We start from the raw sequence: 16,398 nt of genomic DNA, 5'->3' as shown, positions 1-16,398 counted from the left end.
TTTTTGGAGAAACATGCTGCCATTTACTCCTTGTATTGAGCTAACCCACAGGGAGCACAGAGATAATCCACACGGCACAACGGGATGCTCAGCAGGGGTTGGTGGCGATCCAGAAGTAGCCACTGGTCAGAGACCAGCGTCAGGCTGCTGGTGGGAGGTGGTGAGTAATCGTCTTTGCATCACTTGGAGTTTATTTCCCTTTCCCTTATTAAACCATCCTTACAGCCTGTGAGCTTTCCTTGCGTTTGCCCTCCCGATCCTCTCCCCCATCCCGCTGGGGGGAGTGACTGGGTGGGGGCTCACCTGCCAGCCAGGGGCAACCCAATAGTCTTCTCTAGAAGCCCTGAAGATCCATAATGCCCAAAGCACAACCTTCTCCTCACACGCTAATCAATCATTTGGCTACTCTCATTATCACACAAGTGAACTCCTTCACTCCACTTCCTTTAAGTTTACAAGAAACCTATAATTTTGCCTACAGGAAAGAACCACGAACAAAGAGTCGGATTCATTCTCTGGCGAATTCATAGCTTTTCTTTCATTCTGAGACACTTCCTGGATAGCTCACAGGAAACACAAGATGACAGAGATCATGTTTCATTTTTTAAAGCTCTTGGGTCACCTAATGGCCATCATCATTGCTTCAGAAATTCAAATAAAACTGCTATAAAAAGTTATTTTTATCTAGAAGTGGTGGCAGTGATGGTGCTAATGTGGTTGTCTACAGACACAACAGAAGGAAAGTGTGTGTGGGAGACAGACAAAGCAATCTGAGGAGGCACAGATGGTCTCAGAAGGCCTTTGTTTGCTTTCAACTGTACCAGGTGATCTAATAAAATCATTCTCTTCCCTCCAAGCCAAACCTCTCTTGCACCAACATCTTTAAGCTTGCTAAAATGGTGTAATTTCAGTCAATTTAAGATTATGACAATATTTCAACCAGCCTTCAGAAGAACAAGTATATTTCCTAAGTCAGTTACATGGAAATCATGACTTCAGTGTTTCTGAAACCAGTACTTTATAACAAGTCTGTGTATTTCCATCCACTTGGACAGGAATGCCACAATTACACTAAATATTACTTACTCAAGACTAGCTCCCTACCCTCAGAAAACAACATGAATAGTATTTATTTCGGAACAGAGATCATTTGTTAGTTTGTCTGTGCAAGGCCTCACGCAATTAACTTTCTCACTGCTGCCTCCTTAGCATTTCAGTCATAAGCAGATTAGTACATCCATTGATAATACAATAGGTCATTCTGTTCAGCAGTTTTAAGTCAAAACTGAGGTTTTGTCTAAAAATTAAGTAAGGCTAAGTGAAACCTGAGTTTGACCTTCTTTCTACAAACCAAATGCTTAATAATCTGCAGTCTTTTTTGCCTTTAAACCATCTGCAACAAGAAGCCATTAGTATTATTTCTGCAAGGTTCAAATGGCAAAGCAAGCAGAAGTTAGCAGACTTACTCAGAGTCCAGCAGTGAACTCAGGGGAAGAGACACTAGAAAGCAGAGCAGCAATTCTCAGTTTACATTCTTAAATTCAATTCATTAGATAGCGAGCTCTCTATTTGTTCAGTTCAATACATTTGTAATTCTCATCAGAAACTTAAAAGAAAACCATACATCTAGGAGTCCCTGTGGTCAGTGCTCAAAAGTTTAGGGCCAAAAGATGGTAATTTTGCCATCTAATTTTGCCAGTCATCTTCCCTAAAATGAACATTAATTCAGTAACAATCACAACATATTGCATCAATACAATTAGCTAGAGAAAGCATTTACCCAAAGCAAACAAGATTAATTCCTCTTGAAAGAGGCATATTTCAGTGTTCTGCAAGTGTAAGTGCCCATGTCTGAAGGACATCCATTAAAAATACTGCAATGTTTTTTTAAAGGAGTTAATGCCTTCAATTAATCTGGTATTATTTCTTATCGTTTCTGATTTAATCTTCTATAACCCACACATACCTGCATGTCCAAATTAGACTCACTTATTGTGCTAAGGCTGAATTGGTTCTGGTACACAGACTCCTTGGATATATTATTTTACCACGTTTTGTGGATTCTTTCTGACAGCATGAAGTGTGAACGTTACTTAAAGCATGATGGACCACACTTCTACAACTAAGAACAAGCATACTCTTGTTTGTAAAATAAACATTCAAACAAGAGCTGAAGTTTTCAGCAGTTGGTACCTATATGGCATCGTTTCTTCAGCATACAAAAGACTGCATTGATGGCTTGAATTTAAAACACTGCTGAAAATTTCTACCAGGATGACTGATGGATTTTCTGCTTTGCAGAGACTGGGAAAGACGGAGTGTCAGGGGAACGTCATCACCATGCAGTTTCCTGCCTCTCAGTGGGACACTAAGCAGAATTTTGGTAAATGTTGTTATTTGTGTGGCAATGGCATGGTGTGTGGGAGGGGAGCGAGTGGCATGGTAAGGGCACTTCCACTTTCACGTTACATTCACTTGATCCCTCCCAACCCTTCTTCAAAATCCCATTTCTGAAAACTGTTTCAACATCTAGTACCATGGACATGCTAAGAAACCTCCAACAGTTCTTTTTTCCCTGCTTTACACATAGAACCATCTACTCAAGTATGATTTGTTTTAAGGTTCTGGATAGTCTTAGGAAATCTCCTTTCTTAATCACCCTTTAACAGAAAACACTTAAAATAAATCTTTTAAACCGAACGTTTTTCTTGTCAAGCGCTAGATCAGAAAAACTAAAGATCAGAAACGTGTAAACTGATTTTGTTCTCTTTAAAATGGGTGCTCTGGATCAGAGACACCATGGAGCCTGCGTTAGGAATCTGCATTACGCAATGTTAATGCTTAAGACACAGCCACAAACAACTAAGTTTTCACCTTCAACCTTTTGTTTCCAGTCTTGCAACTGAAAGCCTAGCATTTAGTCATACTTAAACACCCCCCACCCCCCAATTTACCTTTAAAACTGCCTGATGTTTGAGGAATGGTAACGGAAACCAGAAAAGTTGAGGCACTCCATATTCAACAAAGCAGAAAATTCAATTGGTATGTGTAGGATCCCCAAAGGATCTGCAGTACAGATCACATGTTAAGAATTTCAGAGTTGGGGAGGATTTCCTGCAACTGACAGGATTGTTTGGAGCATTTCAAAGTGTCAGTTTTTAGGACAAAGCATCCTACGACCAATATAAGCCAGCACATCCTTCACTGCCCACCCAGAATAAACACATATGTGGTTGGACCCGATGATCCTGGAGGTCTTTTCCAACTTTAATGATTCTGTGAACCCTCTACGTTTTATAAACAAGAAGCTCAAAGAAGTAATTTGCTTCTCAGTAAGAAGTGGCGGCTGCAGTTAGCTAAATCTGTGAGTATGGAGCCATTTACATTCCTGTAAATAAAACTGCAGCTCAAAATCAGTTATGTCATGATGGGGTTGCCTAAAGGACCAAGCACACTGCTGGAACTTCTCAGACCAAGAGAGAGCATCGTTAGGACAGTCCCAGTGAACCAGTACTACTGAGCCGCGGGTAAACAAAACAGAAATTGCAAAAAGTAAAGGAAGCAAGAAGAAACTAAAACAGGGCCTGAAATAGCCAAATATTTGCTGTGTGGAAGGAATAGACAGTACAGAACCAGTAAGCCTGAACAGAAAGGTTGAATTGCAGCAAAGATCTAAAGCATTAAAGAATTACAGAGCATAACAGATGCCTACAGCCTGGATATAGACCAGAAGTGATCGGAAGACTTAAATAAGACACATACAAGAGCATATCCTGTTATCTACTGACACCTATAAAGATGAAACAGAAAAGTCCTGGTCCAAATAAACACAAAAGAAAAACTTCTTAGCGAAAAGCAAGAGGATTGCTTCAGATCTAATTTTGTGGCTCTTCATTCTGTTTATTTCAGCCTCATGTGATTCCAAACACAGGTCCTGGGACTTTGCCCTAAGCATCAAAATACTTCTGGTTTTGGCATCCTCCAAAGCTCAACCCATGCATAAAGCACGTGGGGAAAATCTTACGTCAGGAATAAATAAAAACCATGCTATATCTCCTGACGACCCTAAATATTTTATGTGCATAAACTGAAATCAAGACTGAAAAAAACAGCGTGGCAGTCCAGATCGGAACCTCAAGGCAGGGACACAGCCACACATACGTAACAGCAAGGAGTTCACCAGCCTGGGTAGTCCTCAACGCCCTCGCAGTGAGTTTCCCATTCCAACTGTAAGACACGAAGAAGAGTGAATTATGAGAATATCCAGTGTAGCAATGCATACAAGGGATGTTTACCGTTTCCCGCATCAGAACTGTAAACATGGCAGCAGATTATAATGACTGTTAATCTATGAGTCAGAGGAGCACAAACTTCCTATTTGTTCAGCATGAAAATCTGACTCTCAGATGCACACGGAGCTCTGAGTTGGGCATCTCCCGTAGCAATGAGTATGCTAAGACATATCAGATGATTTCAGTGGGGAAAATAAGCCACTATGCATTTATTTTTTTTTAATTCCTGGTGGCCCTGCAGAGTTAACAGCACAGGACAAGTGAACTGCTCCTGATTTTTCATCATATAGCAACAGGAGGACCACTTGCTAATTCCTAATCTGTTCTGCTTAGTTAGACGAGCTTAAGGCAATGGAACATTTTATGAGAATTGTTAGATCATAACTTGCCCTCCAGGAACATCAGCAGTGATGTAAGACAATTGGAACAAACCCAGCTTGATCGGCTGAACAACTTCTGGAGTTCACAGCTAAAAATAAAGTATGGTTCCCTGAAAAGCAAGCATACTTCACCATCTGGGAAATGACAGAACCACCACACCCCAGCGTGCTCTATGGCCATATCCACACAGAACATCATCTCCAAACGCAGGACTCATTCTTACGTCGTTTGCACTAACGTTACAGATAGAACTACAAAATTCAGAGGAGTTATTTGCAGTTCGTACCTATATGAAACTGAAATCAGTTGATCATTTTTAAAACATTTCTTACCAACTTTACAAAAAAAAAAAAGTTTCAAACTGAATTAAAAATAAAGCTATGAAAACTTAATCCAATCTATCTAGACTGTTCACGTTTCCCCCTTCCTAGTTTCCTAAGCTCTGCTTAGTCTCCATTTTGTTTCTAGGGAGTATCTGATCACTTCTGCTCATATTCACCTCATGTTATAACAGTTGGTTACAATATGCAAAAAAAATACTTATTTAAAATAACTCATGTTAAGATTTTTTTTTTTTAGCATGATCTAATTTGAGGTTAGATTTTGCTCACGTGATAGATTTTACTTAATATACTGATATATCCTATACTGAGAAAGGGTGAAGTGAACTTCACCTCACATTTCAAGTTGAGACTAGTAAGGCATGGCAAAATAAAGTGCTTTCATTACATAAAGGAGCACAGAGCATACCTGGTGTACGTGCAATTACTTGCTAATCAGAATTACTGTACTTAGGAAGCCATCATTTCATTGTCTAAAACTGAGAAAGGACAAACACACCGCTCAGCAAACCAGCTGCTTTATCAGCAAATCTGATGAACAGCACACTGAAGGCAATCCAGGAAAAGCCAGGTACACTACGAAACACGTTTTAAGAGCTGACTCACTCTTTGGCACTAGCTTTCAGTTACTGAATTCCCAAGAATTCCTCCACGTTTCAGAATTGACAAAAAGAAACAGTCATCTAAGGGCATTCCCGAGAACATATGGGATTAGTTTCTTACTCAGGATTTACGCAGGTCAAATTTCCCTTAAGTCAGTGGTGTTTTCCTCGGGGGAGTGCTTGCTTTGTCCAAAGATCTATTAATGTCAGGTTTTCAGTAACCAGATGCAATGCTTGACTTCAATATTCTGGTACTATATAACAAATAAAACTATTGTAAATTATCCTTTTTGATAGCTACCAAAACTCCTTGACGTTTGGTCTAAGCACATGACAGCCACATCTGCAGACACTTGGGATTTCTCAATTCTGTTTCCTTGTAATTTGCTGTCTGAACTGGCAAGAAACCAAAGAGATTTCTCCATTACTAGCACTTCACCATTCATTTCTTCAATAAATTTTATCAGCATAAATTTTACCAAAAAGCAATTTTGCTCCCACTTTGCTCCAATATTTTCACTTAGCTCTGACTGTAGTACAGAGATACTGAAAATATAAAATATAGTCTACATTGCTTCTTGCTTTTCCTACTAACAGATATGAAAACCACAAAGTGCTGGCATTTTTAAAGGAGGAATTTTTCTTTCTTCCCAGCAAAAAGTGTCCCAAGGTAGCAGGACTCAACTCTGTCCTTCAAATATAAAGTCAAGAACTGTATTTCCTCATCTTCTGCACATACGATTTTCAGTGTGTAATCACAGGGCATAAATACTATTTATAGGATGAAATAATAAATGCACCACAGACTTGTGTCTCAGGCACGTGTTTTATCATTTCTGTCACACAGAGCCTTCTATCCCCATAAAATTCAGTCATATCTTTAAGAATAACAAAACTAATGGACCATTTTGGGCATATTACACCCAATCTTTTGGATAACCCTTTCTAGCATAATTGAGGTGACAAAACAATGACTTCCTGCCTTTCTGCTACTGCGGAATTGAATCAGAGGATAATTCAAAATTGGGAGGGTCCTAAGGAGGTCTCTAAACACTGCTCAAAGCAGTCCCAATGCTGTATTGTGTTAACCAGGAAGACGTTTTCCTTGCATCCTATTAGAACTTTTTATTTCAATTTTAGCCTTTTGTGAAGGTGGTGTAAATGTTTTACCTTGCATTTTACATTCACCATTATCACGAGGCCTCTGATCCACTGCTGCTGGCACTGAGCACCTTGACTGCAGTTCAGGCTCCTCTACATTCATCTTGCATATTTCCTGCATATTTCACACAAATTCATCCCTGTGCCTTTACGGTGACAGCTGCGAGTGGTTAAGGTGCTAACACAGGCAGTCTGCTCTCTATCGCACTGCCTGAAGTCATCTTTTTGTCCTTGGTACAGTGGCATCCAGCGTTTTTAGCTCTGCATTTCCATCTGTAATTTCTGGTCCAGGCGCATCTTCTGTGACCGCACTGAACCTAGTGCAATGCGCTTTGTGTCTGCATATAGAGCTCCCTAGTGTGTAATTAGACACATACATACATGTGTATAATAAACGTTATCACAAATAACAAACGCTGTGGGGCCGGCTGGGCAGCGGGGGGCTGAGGGGCCGGGCCGGGCGCCTCAGCTCAGCTCCGCGGGGCGGGAGCCGCCTCAGCGGGCAGGGGGCTCCCGGGCTCCATCAGGGGGTCGCCGCCGGCGAATTAAAAAAAAAAAAAAAAAAAAAGTCGGGGGAAAGTCCCCTCGGTGCGCCAAGGAAATTCCCGGAGCGGCTCCCGCTGGGACGCGGCGCTGCGGGGCTTTCGCAAGGCCGGGCGAGCCCCGGCTCGCAGCCCCTCTCCCCCTCAGGCGCCATGTTGTGTGCGTGCTGTCCCCCATTGCCTCCCCCTCGCCCCACCGCAGCCTGCCCCCGGCTTTCAGTCCCGTTCCCCCCACCACTTCACAGCGCCCTCGGGCCGCCCTTTCTCCTCCCCGGGCTTCCCCGGGTGTCTTTGGCCCCGAGGTGGCAGCAAGCCCCGGGGGAAGCTCAACCCTCCCCCGCTGCCGGCTTCCCCTCGGCGGGGCTGAGGGCAGCGGCGGCCGGGCGGGCAGCGGGGCAGGGCGGCAGGAGGAGCCTGCGAGCCCTTAAACGGCAGCGGCCGCCCCCTGCCTGCCTCGGGGAAGACGGAAGGGCGAAGCTCCAGCAGCAGAAGCAGCGACAGCAGCGCTACCAGCAGCAATAGTCCCGGCCGTGCCTGGCTCCTCGCTGGTTTATATGCACCTGGCCGGGTTGTTGCTCGCCCCGGAGGAGAGAGAGAAGAAGGGGCAGCGCCGCGAGCGAGGCTCGTCCCCCCCCGCCATGTGCTCGGTGAGCGAGGGCAGCAGCACGGACCCGCTGGTGGCTCGCTTCAGGCAGGTGGAGGAGACGCTGGAGAAGCTGCACCGCGAGAACAGGAGCCTGAAGAGCAAAGTGCCCCGCTACAACGCGCTCTGCACCTTGTACCACGAGTCGGTCCAGCAGCTGAAGCACCTGCAGCTGCAGCTGGCCGCCAAGGACGCGACGATCCGGGAGCTGAGGAGCGGGCTGGCCCGCCAGCAGCCCGCCGAGCCGGGGGCCGAGCCCGCCCGCTCGCTGGTGGACAGCCTGCTGGAGCAGCTGGGCCAGGCCCGGCAGCAGCTGCGGGACAGCGAGAGGCTCTCGGCGCAGAAAATGGAGACCCTGAGCCAGGTAAAGAGAGGGGAACCCACACCCGAGGGGGCCCCGGGGCCGGGGGGCGACCCCTCGGATCCGGCCCCGGTGCCTCGCCTGAGGCGGCGGGACCCTGAGGCGGGCAGCGGAGCCCCCTCAGCCCCGCCGCCCCTCTCCGCCTCGTTGAGGTTGAAAACAGGCTGGATTTTCCTATTATTCTTAATATTTTGAATATATTTTTTAACGCAGCCGCGCGGCAGGAGCATAGGGTGGCGTTAGAAATCTCCACGGAACTGCTTTTGCCAGCAGCAGGAGAATGTAGTAAAAAGAAATAAGCAGCCCACAAACTAAGTGTGGAAGTTCCCTATTAATTAAAGACCCTCCTCGTTATCAGATGTAACTCTAAGACAAACAACTGGTGCCACAGCTTTTTTCTATTCAAGTATATATATTTTTTAAAAAAGTGCACTTTAAAAAATGGCTGACGCTGTGTTGACATTGAGATCCTGCCTCAATACGTGCTTTGAAGAAGGAACCAGCAAGTCTGCACTGTGATGAGACAGACAGGGGGAAATAGGAGCTCTCTTGTGACAAAACAGTCACAAAACTGCCTCCCCTCCCACCCTCCACCAGCTCTATTTTTGGTCCTGCCGTGAAGACTTTCCCATGTTGGGTCTGAAGGGCTTAATGAATTTTGAAGCATTTCTTTCTGTATGAAGCTGGGTGAAGGAATTTCCAAACCAAGAAGTGGTACTTAAAATTGAAACAAGTATTTTTGTCATAAGTAATCTCTTGACCTAATGCTTATACAAAACATTTTCCACATATGACACTCACCTCCAGTACATTTAAATATGTTCAAGTTTGGAAATTCGTAATGAGAGATGATCTTGGTGACACTTTGCAGACAGATAACAAACCGGTGGCATCTGAATGCCTGCTGTAGCCTGATGCAGAATAGCTTTAGTCTATGGCAGTGGGGAAAATTCAGCATGATGTGAAAGTGTAAACATCAGCAATAAGAGCATATGCTCCTTCTGTAAGTTAGCCTAACAATTTATTTTAGAAATAACCGTTTTATGCCTTGCCATAAATAACAAAATCATCGTCGCTAAAAATAACAACAAGGTACTTTCTGAAGTCAGATGCCTACATGCTGGCAGAGTGCTTCCTGTGGTTTATGGCCCTGTTAGTGCTGCCGAAGAACTGGAGCAGAGTTGAGCCTCTCTGTTTCGTGGTCTGTGCTGGTACCCAGGGGAACAGCTCAGCAGAGGTCTGGACTACCAGCAGCCTTTACTTTTGGAGGATGACAAGCAGAAGCTGATTGTGGCAAAGTCAGGGCTGGCGTACTCGAGGTGCATGGTACCTCTGAGTGATCGTACCTGGCTGTGAGCAGACTTCTTCCTTCTCAAAGCACCTGAGATGAGAAGTTAACTTGATGCTGTGTGGATGATCCCCCAGACCCTTCTAATCCAACAAGAGGGTGCAGCAAGGAGATGCATCTTTGTTTTGTAAGAATGCATCAAGCCCCCTTGCATGGAGCCAGCTCTGGACAAAATACTGATTGCTGCCACATGGATTTCATTTAATCTTTGCTTGTCCTTACCACTCCTCCTTTTCTAGGTGGGGAAGTTGTTGTGTATACACTCTGACTTGTCTTTGTCACAGTGCCAGGCAATGACTATGCTTCACTGTTTTTTGGTATCTTTCCAGTTCCAATTTTTTGAGGCAAATCTCTACTATCTGCTAATTTGAAATGTAGGACTATTAAGCATTTCTCAGTCTCCATAGCTATTCTTTTAAGCTGCTTGTTTATTTCTAATTTTTAGCTCCGATGCAAGATTGTTATAAAACCTTCACAGTCTTTTGCTTGTTGTTTCTGAGTTCATCATTCTGCTGACCAGGAAGTGCTTTTATAGTTGTCTGGGTAGTTTTTGATCGATTGATCTGTCAGTTCTAAGGTTGAGTGTTTATACAGACATTAATGGGATTTTTGCTTTTTAAGTACTTGGCAGGGAACGTAGGAGCAGTATGGGATTGCTGCAATGGGAAATTCAACCTTAGAAATGTTTTGGCTTTTGAGTTCACTTCACTTTAAGTAACTTCCCCTCCCCCTTATGTTTAGGAAGTGCAGAAGTTGAATCAGCAACTAGAGGAGAAAAATGGAGAGATACAGCAGATGATAAATCAGCCTCCATATGAAAAGGAGAGAGAAATCTTACGACTTCAGAAGAGCTTGGCAGAGCGGGAGAAGGCTCAAGCCACCAGTGATGTTCTGTGCCGTTCACTCACTGATGAAACCCACCAACTTCAACGCAAATTAGCGTCCACAGCAGAAATGTGTCAACATCTGGCAAAATGTCTAGAAGAGAAGCAAAGAAAAGAGAAGGGGAATTCAGATGACCAGATTGCTACTGAAAGTTCTAATCAGGTAGTTTTACTGCTACTGTGTTTTGTGCACATGTTGTTAGCTTCTAAGGTGTTTATTACGACATAAAACTTAGAGAGAAACAGCCCTTTGAATAATTCCATGTGTGGTGCAAAGGCTACCATGGCAACCTCTAAATAACTGATTACCAAAAACTAAGGATAGAAGCTGTCATCAGTCACTTGTGCTTTGGCTATTTCATGTGTTTATCTCCTTATCAAACATATTTTTTTTGAGGAGAGGATCTTGAGAGGTCCTCTGTAACCTTAGCCATTCCGTGATTGCAATCCTTCCCTGCAGGTACTGCAGCCAAGTACCGTATTTATGTCTGTGTGCATCACTAGATGGTGCTATGTTTTTGAAGATGCTGATAACTTGTTTAAGCATCTAAACTCACAAAACAAAGAAAAATCACTTTAAAAGTAGCTTTCATACTAAAATCTAGAGCATGTGGTCTTCTCAGGTCAGGATCTGGCTTTACACGTGTAGTACAGACCTACAGAAAGTTGGTTTCGGAAGAACTGGGCAAGGTGTCTCACCTATTTTTGTTCTGGGGTTCCCCTCTGCCCTCCCATTGCAAGGTAGCACTTTGCTGTCCTGAAGCAGTTTGTCTAAACGCGTGTGCTGGAGAGAAGTGGCAGAAATGCCACTGAGAAGGACAGAAACACATGGATTGTGTTGTGCTTAGCTGTGGCTTTGCAACACCTTTTCTTTCACCTTAGCTGAAGCTTTTCAGTGCAGGATAGACAGAGTTGTTCTATTATTCCACAAATCATGACAGTTCAGTCACTAGGTAGTTCATGATACTATAAGCAAGCAACATTTGAGGTGCTGCCTCCAGTAACAGATAAGAATACTGAATAGGGTGCTATAAACAGTTCTCACAAAAAAAAAGAATAATTTTCTCATGACTTTATGGTTGTGAAGTGTAACGCTGTGTTCCAGATGACCACTCACCTATGCTTTTATGATTAACTATATGCATATATCACTTCCACTTGTTGAAATGTTCCAGGAGCATTTCCAAAGAAAATATAATTACGTTAAAACTAGCTCTAATAAATAGAGGTGAAGTAGATGTAAGAGAAAAGGACTTTTTGAGGGAAACTTGAAACTTTTAGTATTATCAGGCTTTGTGTAATTGACAGACAGGAAACTTGATTGGCTTTGATCTATGTAACAAGTAGCTAACCTTGTCCAGCGGGGACTTCCCTGTTGAAGAAGAGAAATTTCAGATGCAAGTACGAGCTGATTCTAGGGAATTTTGTACAAAAGTGTTCTGTATTACTCACGTACACCGGGGTTTTTTTAAGCAGATGTCACAACTGTAAAAAAAAAAAAAAAAAAAAGAGTATCCTTTCACACAATGTATCAAACAGGTTTTTCTATAGTAACTTCTTATTCCTAGCCAAAATTGACAGTAATAACAAAGTAATATGCAGGAATGGATGTGTTCTTGTCTGGAGAGGGAAATGCAGTTTCCAAAGATGTTATGGCAACTGTTAAGCACAGTTGTGAGCAGGGTAGTCCCTCTGGCATGTAAAGGGTGGGGTATTTTCCTTGTTGGCTTCAGTGTGGTCAGAGCTTGTAAGACGTTTCTATGACACCACGTGGACATATCTAAAAGATATCTAAGATTGTAAAACCTGACTACATTTTGCTTGTTATGCAAATAGTATAGCATGCAGCTTTTAGTGTTAAAGAAATGCAGTTTATAGAAACAAGCAGGCTCATGTATGTACATATTTCAGTGATGGCAAGTATTTTTAGAAGAAACTCATATAAGCTGACTTCCAGTACAACAGCATAGCTAAGTAACATCCGGAATTCTTATGTTAAAATAATGCTTCCTTTATCTGAAAATTACAGGTGTTAGACAATGAAACCTCACTTCAAACCCTTATCTGCAAGCTGCAAGATGAAAACAGAATGTTAAAACAAAAAGTAGCACACGTGAGTACTTTCATTTGTACAGCTTAAAAATTGATTTTGAATTACAGGAAGTTTGGGAATAGCTTGGGCCTGGTTAATCTAATTAAAGGGTAGTTTAATGCAAGTCCCAAGTTGGTTTTAGTCATAAAGCACATGACGTGCAAGCACAGCACAGTCTTATTTCCTTGGCTAAGAGCAGCCTATTATTTTAAATATATTTTGTTTTTAAAAATGTGCTGCAGAAAAAAAAATGTTGTCCTTTCTGTGCATCAGGATTCTACTCCAGAAGAACAGCACTAGCCATAGGGTGACAGCCAACCCCTCCTATTCCTTATTAATACTGTCTCTGTGGATTGGCAAATAGGGATGGGTGCCTGTGAAGAGCCTGGCATATGGCATAATCTTCCCCTCTCACACAAAGTAGCTCATCCATACTCAGTAGCTGAGTTAGCATATTATATATTAACAAAAGTACACCTATATACTTTAATATATATGCATTATATATTATATGTAATTTTAGTCCTGCTAACAAAGACAGCTTATGGAGGCTTGGATGTTTGTGTCTTCGTGTTGTGACTCCACTGTGTAATCTTTCAGGTGGAAGACTTAAATGCAAAATGGCAGAAATACGATGCCAGCAGGGATGAGTATGTGAAGCGGCTCCACCTGCAGCTAAAAGAGCTCAAGTCCCAGCTGGAGCAGCAGCACGGTGTAGCTTCAGCACAAACCAATTCCGAGCTGATGCAGAAGGAGATATTCCGGTTAAACAAGCTACTGGAAGAAAAAATGAATGAGTGCATCAAAACAAGGAGGGAATTAGAAGATGTGAAGAAGGCTAGTGAAGGAGACACTGAGCGCATACAAATGCTGGAGCAACAGGTTAGTAAAGTTTCTGTTTCCCCTGGAGGTGGGAATTTTGTTTCTTCTCAGACCACAGAAAACTAGTGGGGGGAAAAATCAAACTATTTTTTTATACCTTTTACCACTTGTCTTGCCACATTTGGATATACAGGTAATTAATGCCACACTTGGAAAGAAACACCACTTAAAAAACTACATGTGGGTCTGCTGGCTTTAATATTCTGTGGTACAGATCTGAAAAAGAAATACGAATGCCTTTGAAGCACAGATATGATAGAGAAGATAATATTGAGATTCTGGGAATAAGTGCTTACAAACAAAAGGAATCTCAGCCTCAACTATGTAATCTAACCTGCCATGCTCTAACTTCATCAAATGCTAACATAATGATTCTTTTTCAGGTCCTGGTTTACAAAGACGATTTCACATCTGAGAGATCAGACAGAGAACGAGCACAGAGTAAAATACAAGAGCTTCAGCTAGAAGTCGCATGTCTGCAACACCAGCTGGCAAGACGACAGGTAAGAAAGCAAAATTCTCGTTTCTCCAGTAAGTATATCTCATCAGGATTCAAGACTAAAATGTACTTCTAAATACCTTTAAAAAACCTCAGTACTTCTAAAGCTGCACTGAACTGAAATGGCTATCAAAAACTTGTATTCTTTGAAAGTCAAGCTCTAGCAGAGATGCGTGCCAATACATACATATTCCTTTCCAGTCCATTTTTTCCCTCTTTTTGTTGACCACAATAACAGTGAATTCTCATAAGGGAGAGAAGGACAACTGACTTGTGTTAACAGTGGCATCTGGAAAGTAGCATACTAGCTATATCCTGTTGTCTAGAAGCGTGCTTATGACTCTTTGAAATAAAACTGCAAAAACTGATGGCTATTTTATTTGCAAATCTTCAGGTGAACCCATAGGCAGTGTTTCAAATAAAGGTGATATTTTATTTTAAAGAATGTTTTTTTTTCAATTTCAAAAGCTCTTCTTTCTCTTTCTAGGACTCAAGAGATACAAGTACTCATTTCCGAGTTCACGTTGGTAACCAAAATCATACGCATGTACAGACGAGCACTGAGCATCTACGAGGCAACAGCCCGGGCCAGACAGGCACGAGAAAAACACCTTCACAGTCTGAACAGACTTCTCCACCTGGAGACAATGGAAACTCAGGAGCAGAGGGCAGGGGACAGGGTGAACTTCGATGCCCTCACTGTATGAGGTTTTTCAACGATGAACTCAGTGATGAATTTCTCAAGCACGTTACTGAATGTTGTCAGTGACAATGTGATGTGAGGCACATAAGAAAATCACTACTCTACAGACTGCAAAACTTGGACAAATGGACACCTCTTAGTAATTAGGAAGATGAACAGTATCTACCTCTTATTTGATTTCACCTTCTCTTGGACTGTACAAAAGACTTCAAGGTAAAGCAAAGTATTTTCATGAAGAATTATTTTTGACAACTACAAGGCAGGCAAGCATAATGCAAATTCTACTCCAGACTAAAGAAAATGAAACTTACAGCGGTAGCTAGCTTCAGAGTACAGCTTGGCTCTTACTGGAGAGTAATTATCCACAGCAGTCTGAAGGCTTAGGAAAAGAAGTCACTGAACTTGAAAACTTCCTTCTCTTCTGAAAAGATAGTGTGAAGAATGGGGGAGGAACAGCTTGACGAAAGAAAAAGACCTCTTGTGCTTTATCTGGATTAAAAGAGAATATTTTCTTGGCTATTGAGACCGAACTTTCAGACATCTTATTTGAAAATCCCTGTGTTCAAATGAAATCAGGAGAAGTGAAAAAAAAAAACAAAACATACAAGGGCTGGTTGTTAACTAAAACTAGCCTGTCTTTTTGCACAGACAATGTACAGGGATATTTATTTTTTTTTTCTGTGCCATAAATATTTCACATAACATGTATTTGTGTAATTATTGATTGAATTCTAATTCTACCAAAGTGTTATTTTTATAATAAAAGTGATTGTGAAGTTGCTTTACTGTATTAATGTAGTCAAAAATGTCTCTTTCAGTGCATCATAGTACAAGTAACTACACTTCAGGGCTAACTAAATGTCATGGTTTCAGGTATGAGTTGTTCCATTACTGCAGTGACAACCAGTGTCTCAAACTGTATTCAAATAGGTTGAGAGTCACTCATGTGAGAGGACAGATGATCTTTCAGCTGTATGAGAATCCATTTAATGCACTAACCTGCCAGGCAATGTTTGTGACAAGGCCACTGATAACTTAGTTTTCTTCTTGTCATCTCTAAGTTGGAGATAGCTTGAGCATAGAGCTGAGGGACTGTTTTGAGATGTATTTTTAGAGATAAGGTTGTACAAACATAATGGGGCTACATTTTTCTTCCCAGCATTGGCTCCAGGTAGTTCTGACTAGGCAAGAGCTGCAGTTAAGGACTTTACAGCCAAAGTTAAAGGCCTACTCTAACCATGACCTTCCATAATTAAACAAAAGATCCAGCCACCTTCCTTTGTATAACACCCATCTTCTGCTTTGTTTCCTTTCCAGTTCAGAGGACTGTGAATATTTTACTTTGCTTACCCTTCTGTATTTCTATTACCTTCCTTCTTTCCTCAGTGCTTCCAAAATAAACATTGCTGTGATTTCCTACAGCATGAACTCTTAGTCTCCCATAGAGCACATTTATCCTGATGACCATCAGCCTGCTCAGAGTAAAAGCCTGCCTCCCTATTTGTTTACTTCTCCAAGCAGCACTGAATTTTGATCAGTCTTCCTTTCACTGTTTCCACGGTTTCAGCACAAGCATAGAAGATGCTCTTCACTGTGCTCCAGGGTCACAACACCATAAGGCCATAGCACACACCTATTTCCCAAAAAATAGGTAACCGAGCAACGCA

General features: G+C 42.2%; 1 protein-coding gene across 1 annotated transcript; it reads left to right on the top strand.

Annotated features, from left to right (window-relative positions):
- The first annotated feature begins 7,734 nt into the window (after positions 1–7,734).
- TNIP2 (TNFAIP3 interacting protein 2) lies at positions 7,735–15,521 on the top strand. The gene is made up of 6 exons (XM_068679727.1): positions 7,735–8,326; positions 10,413–10,718; positions 12,585–12,668; positions 13,248–13,529; positions 13,913–14,032; positions 14,516–15,521. Exons 1-6 carry the CDS (start codon positions 7,874–7,876, stop codon positions 14,795–14,797), a joined length of 1,527 nt encoding a protein of 508 aa, XP_068535828.1. The 5' UTR covers positions 7,735–7,873; the 3' UTR covers positions 14,798–15,521.
- Positions 15,522–16,398: the final 877 nt, after the last annotated feature.

This window comes from Anas acuta, chromosome 4, assembly GCF_963932015.1.
Source record: "Anas acuta chromosome 4, bAnaAcu1.1, whole genome shotgun sequence".
Classification (NCBI taxonomy): domain Eukaryota; kingdom Metazoa; phylum Chordata; class Aves; order Anseriformes; family Anatidae; genus Anas; species Anas acuta.
This window is presented reverse-complemented; position numbering and strand designations above follow the sequence as displayed.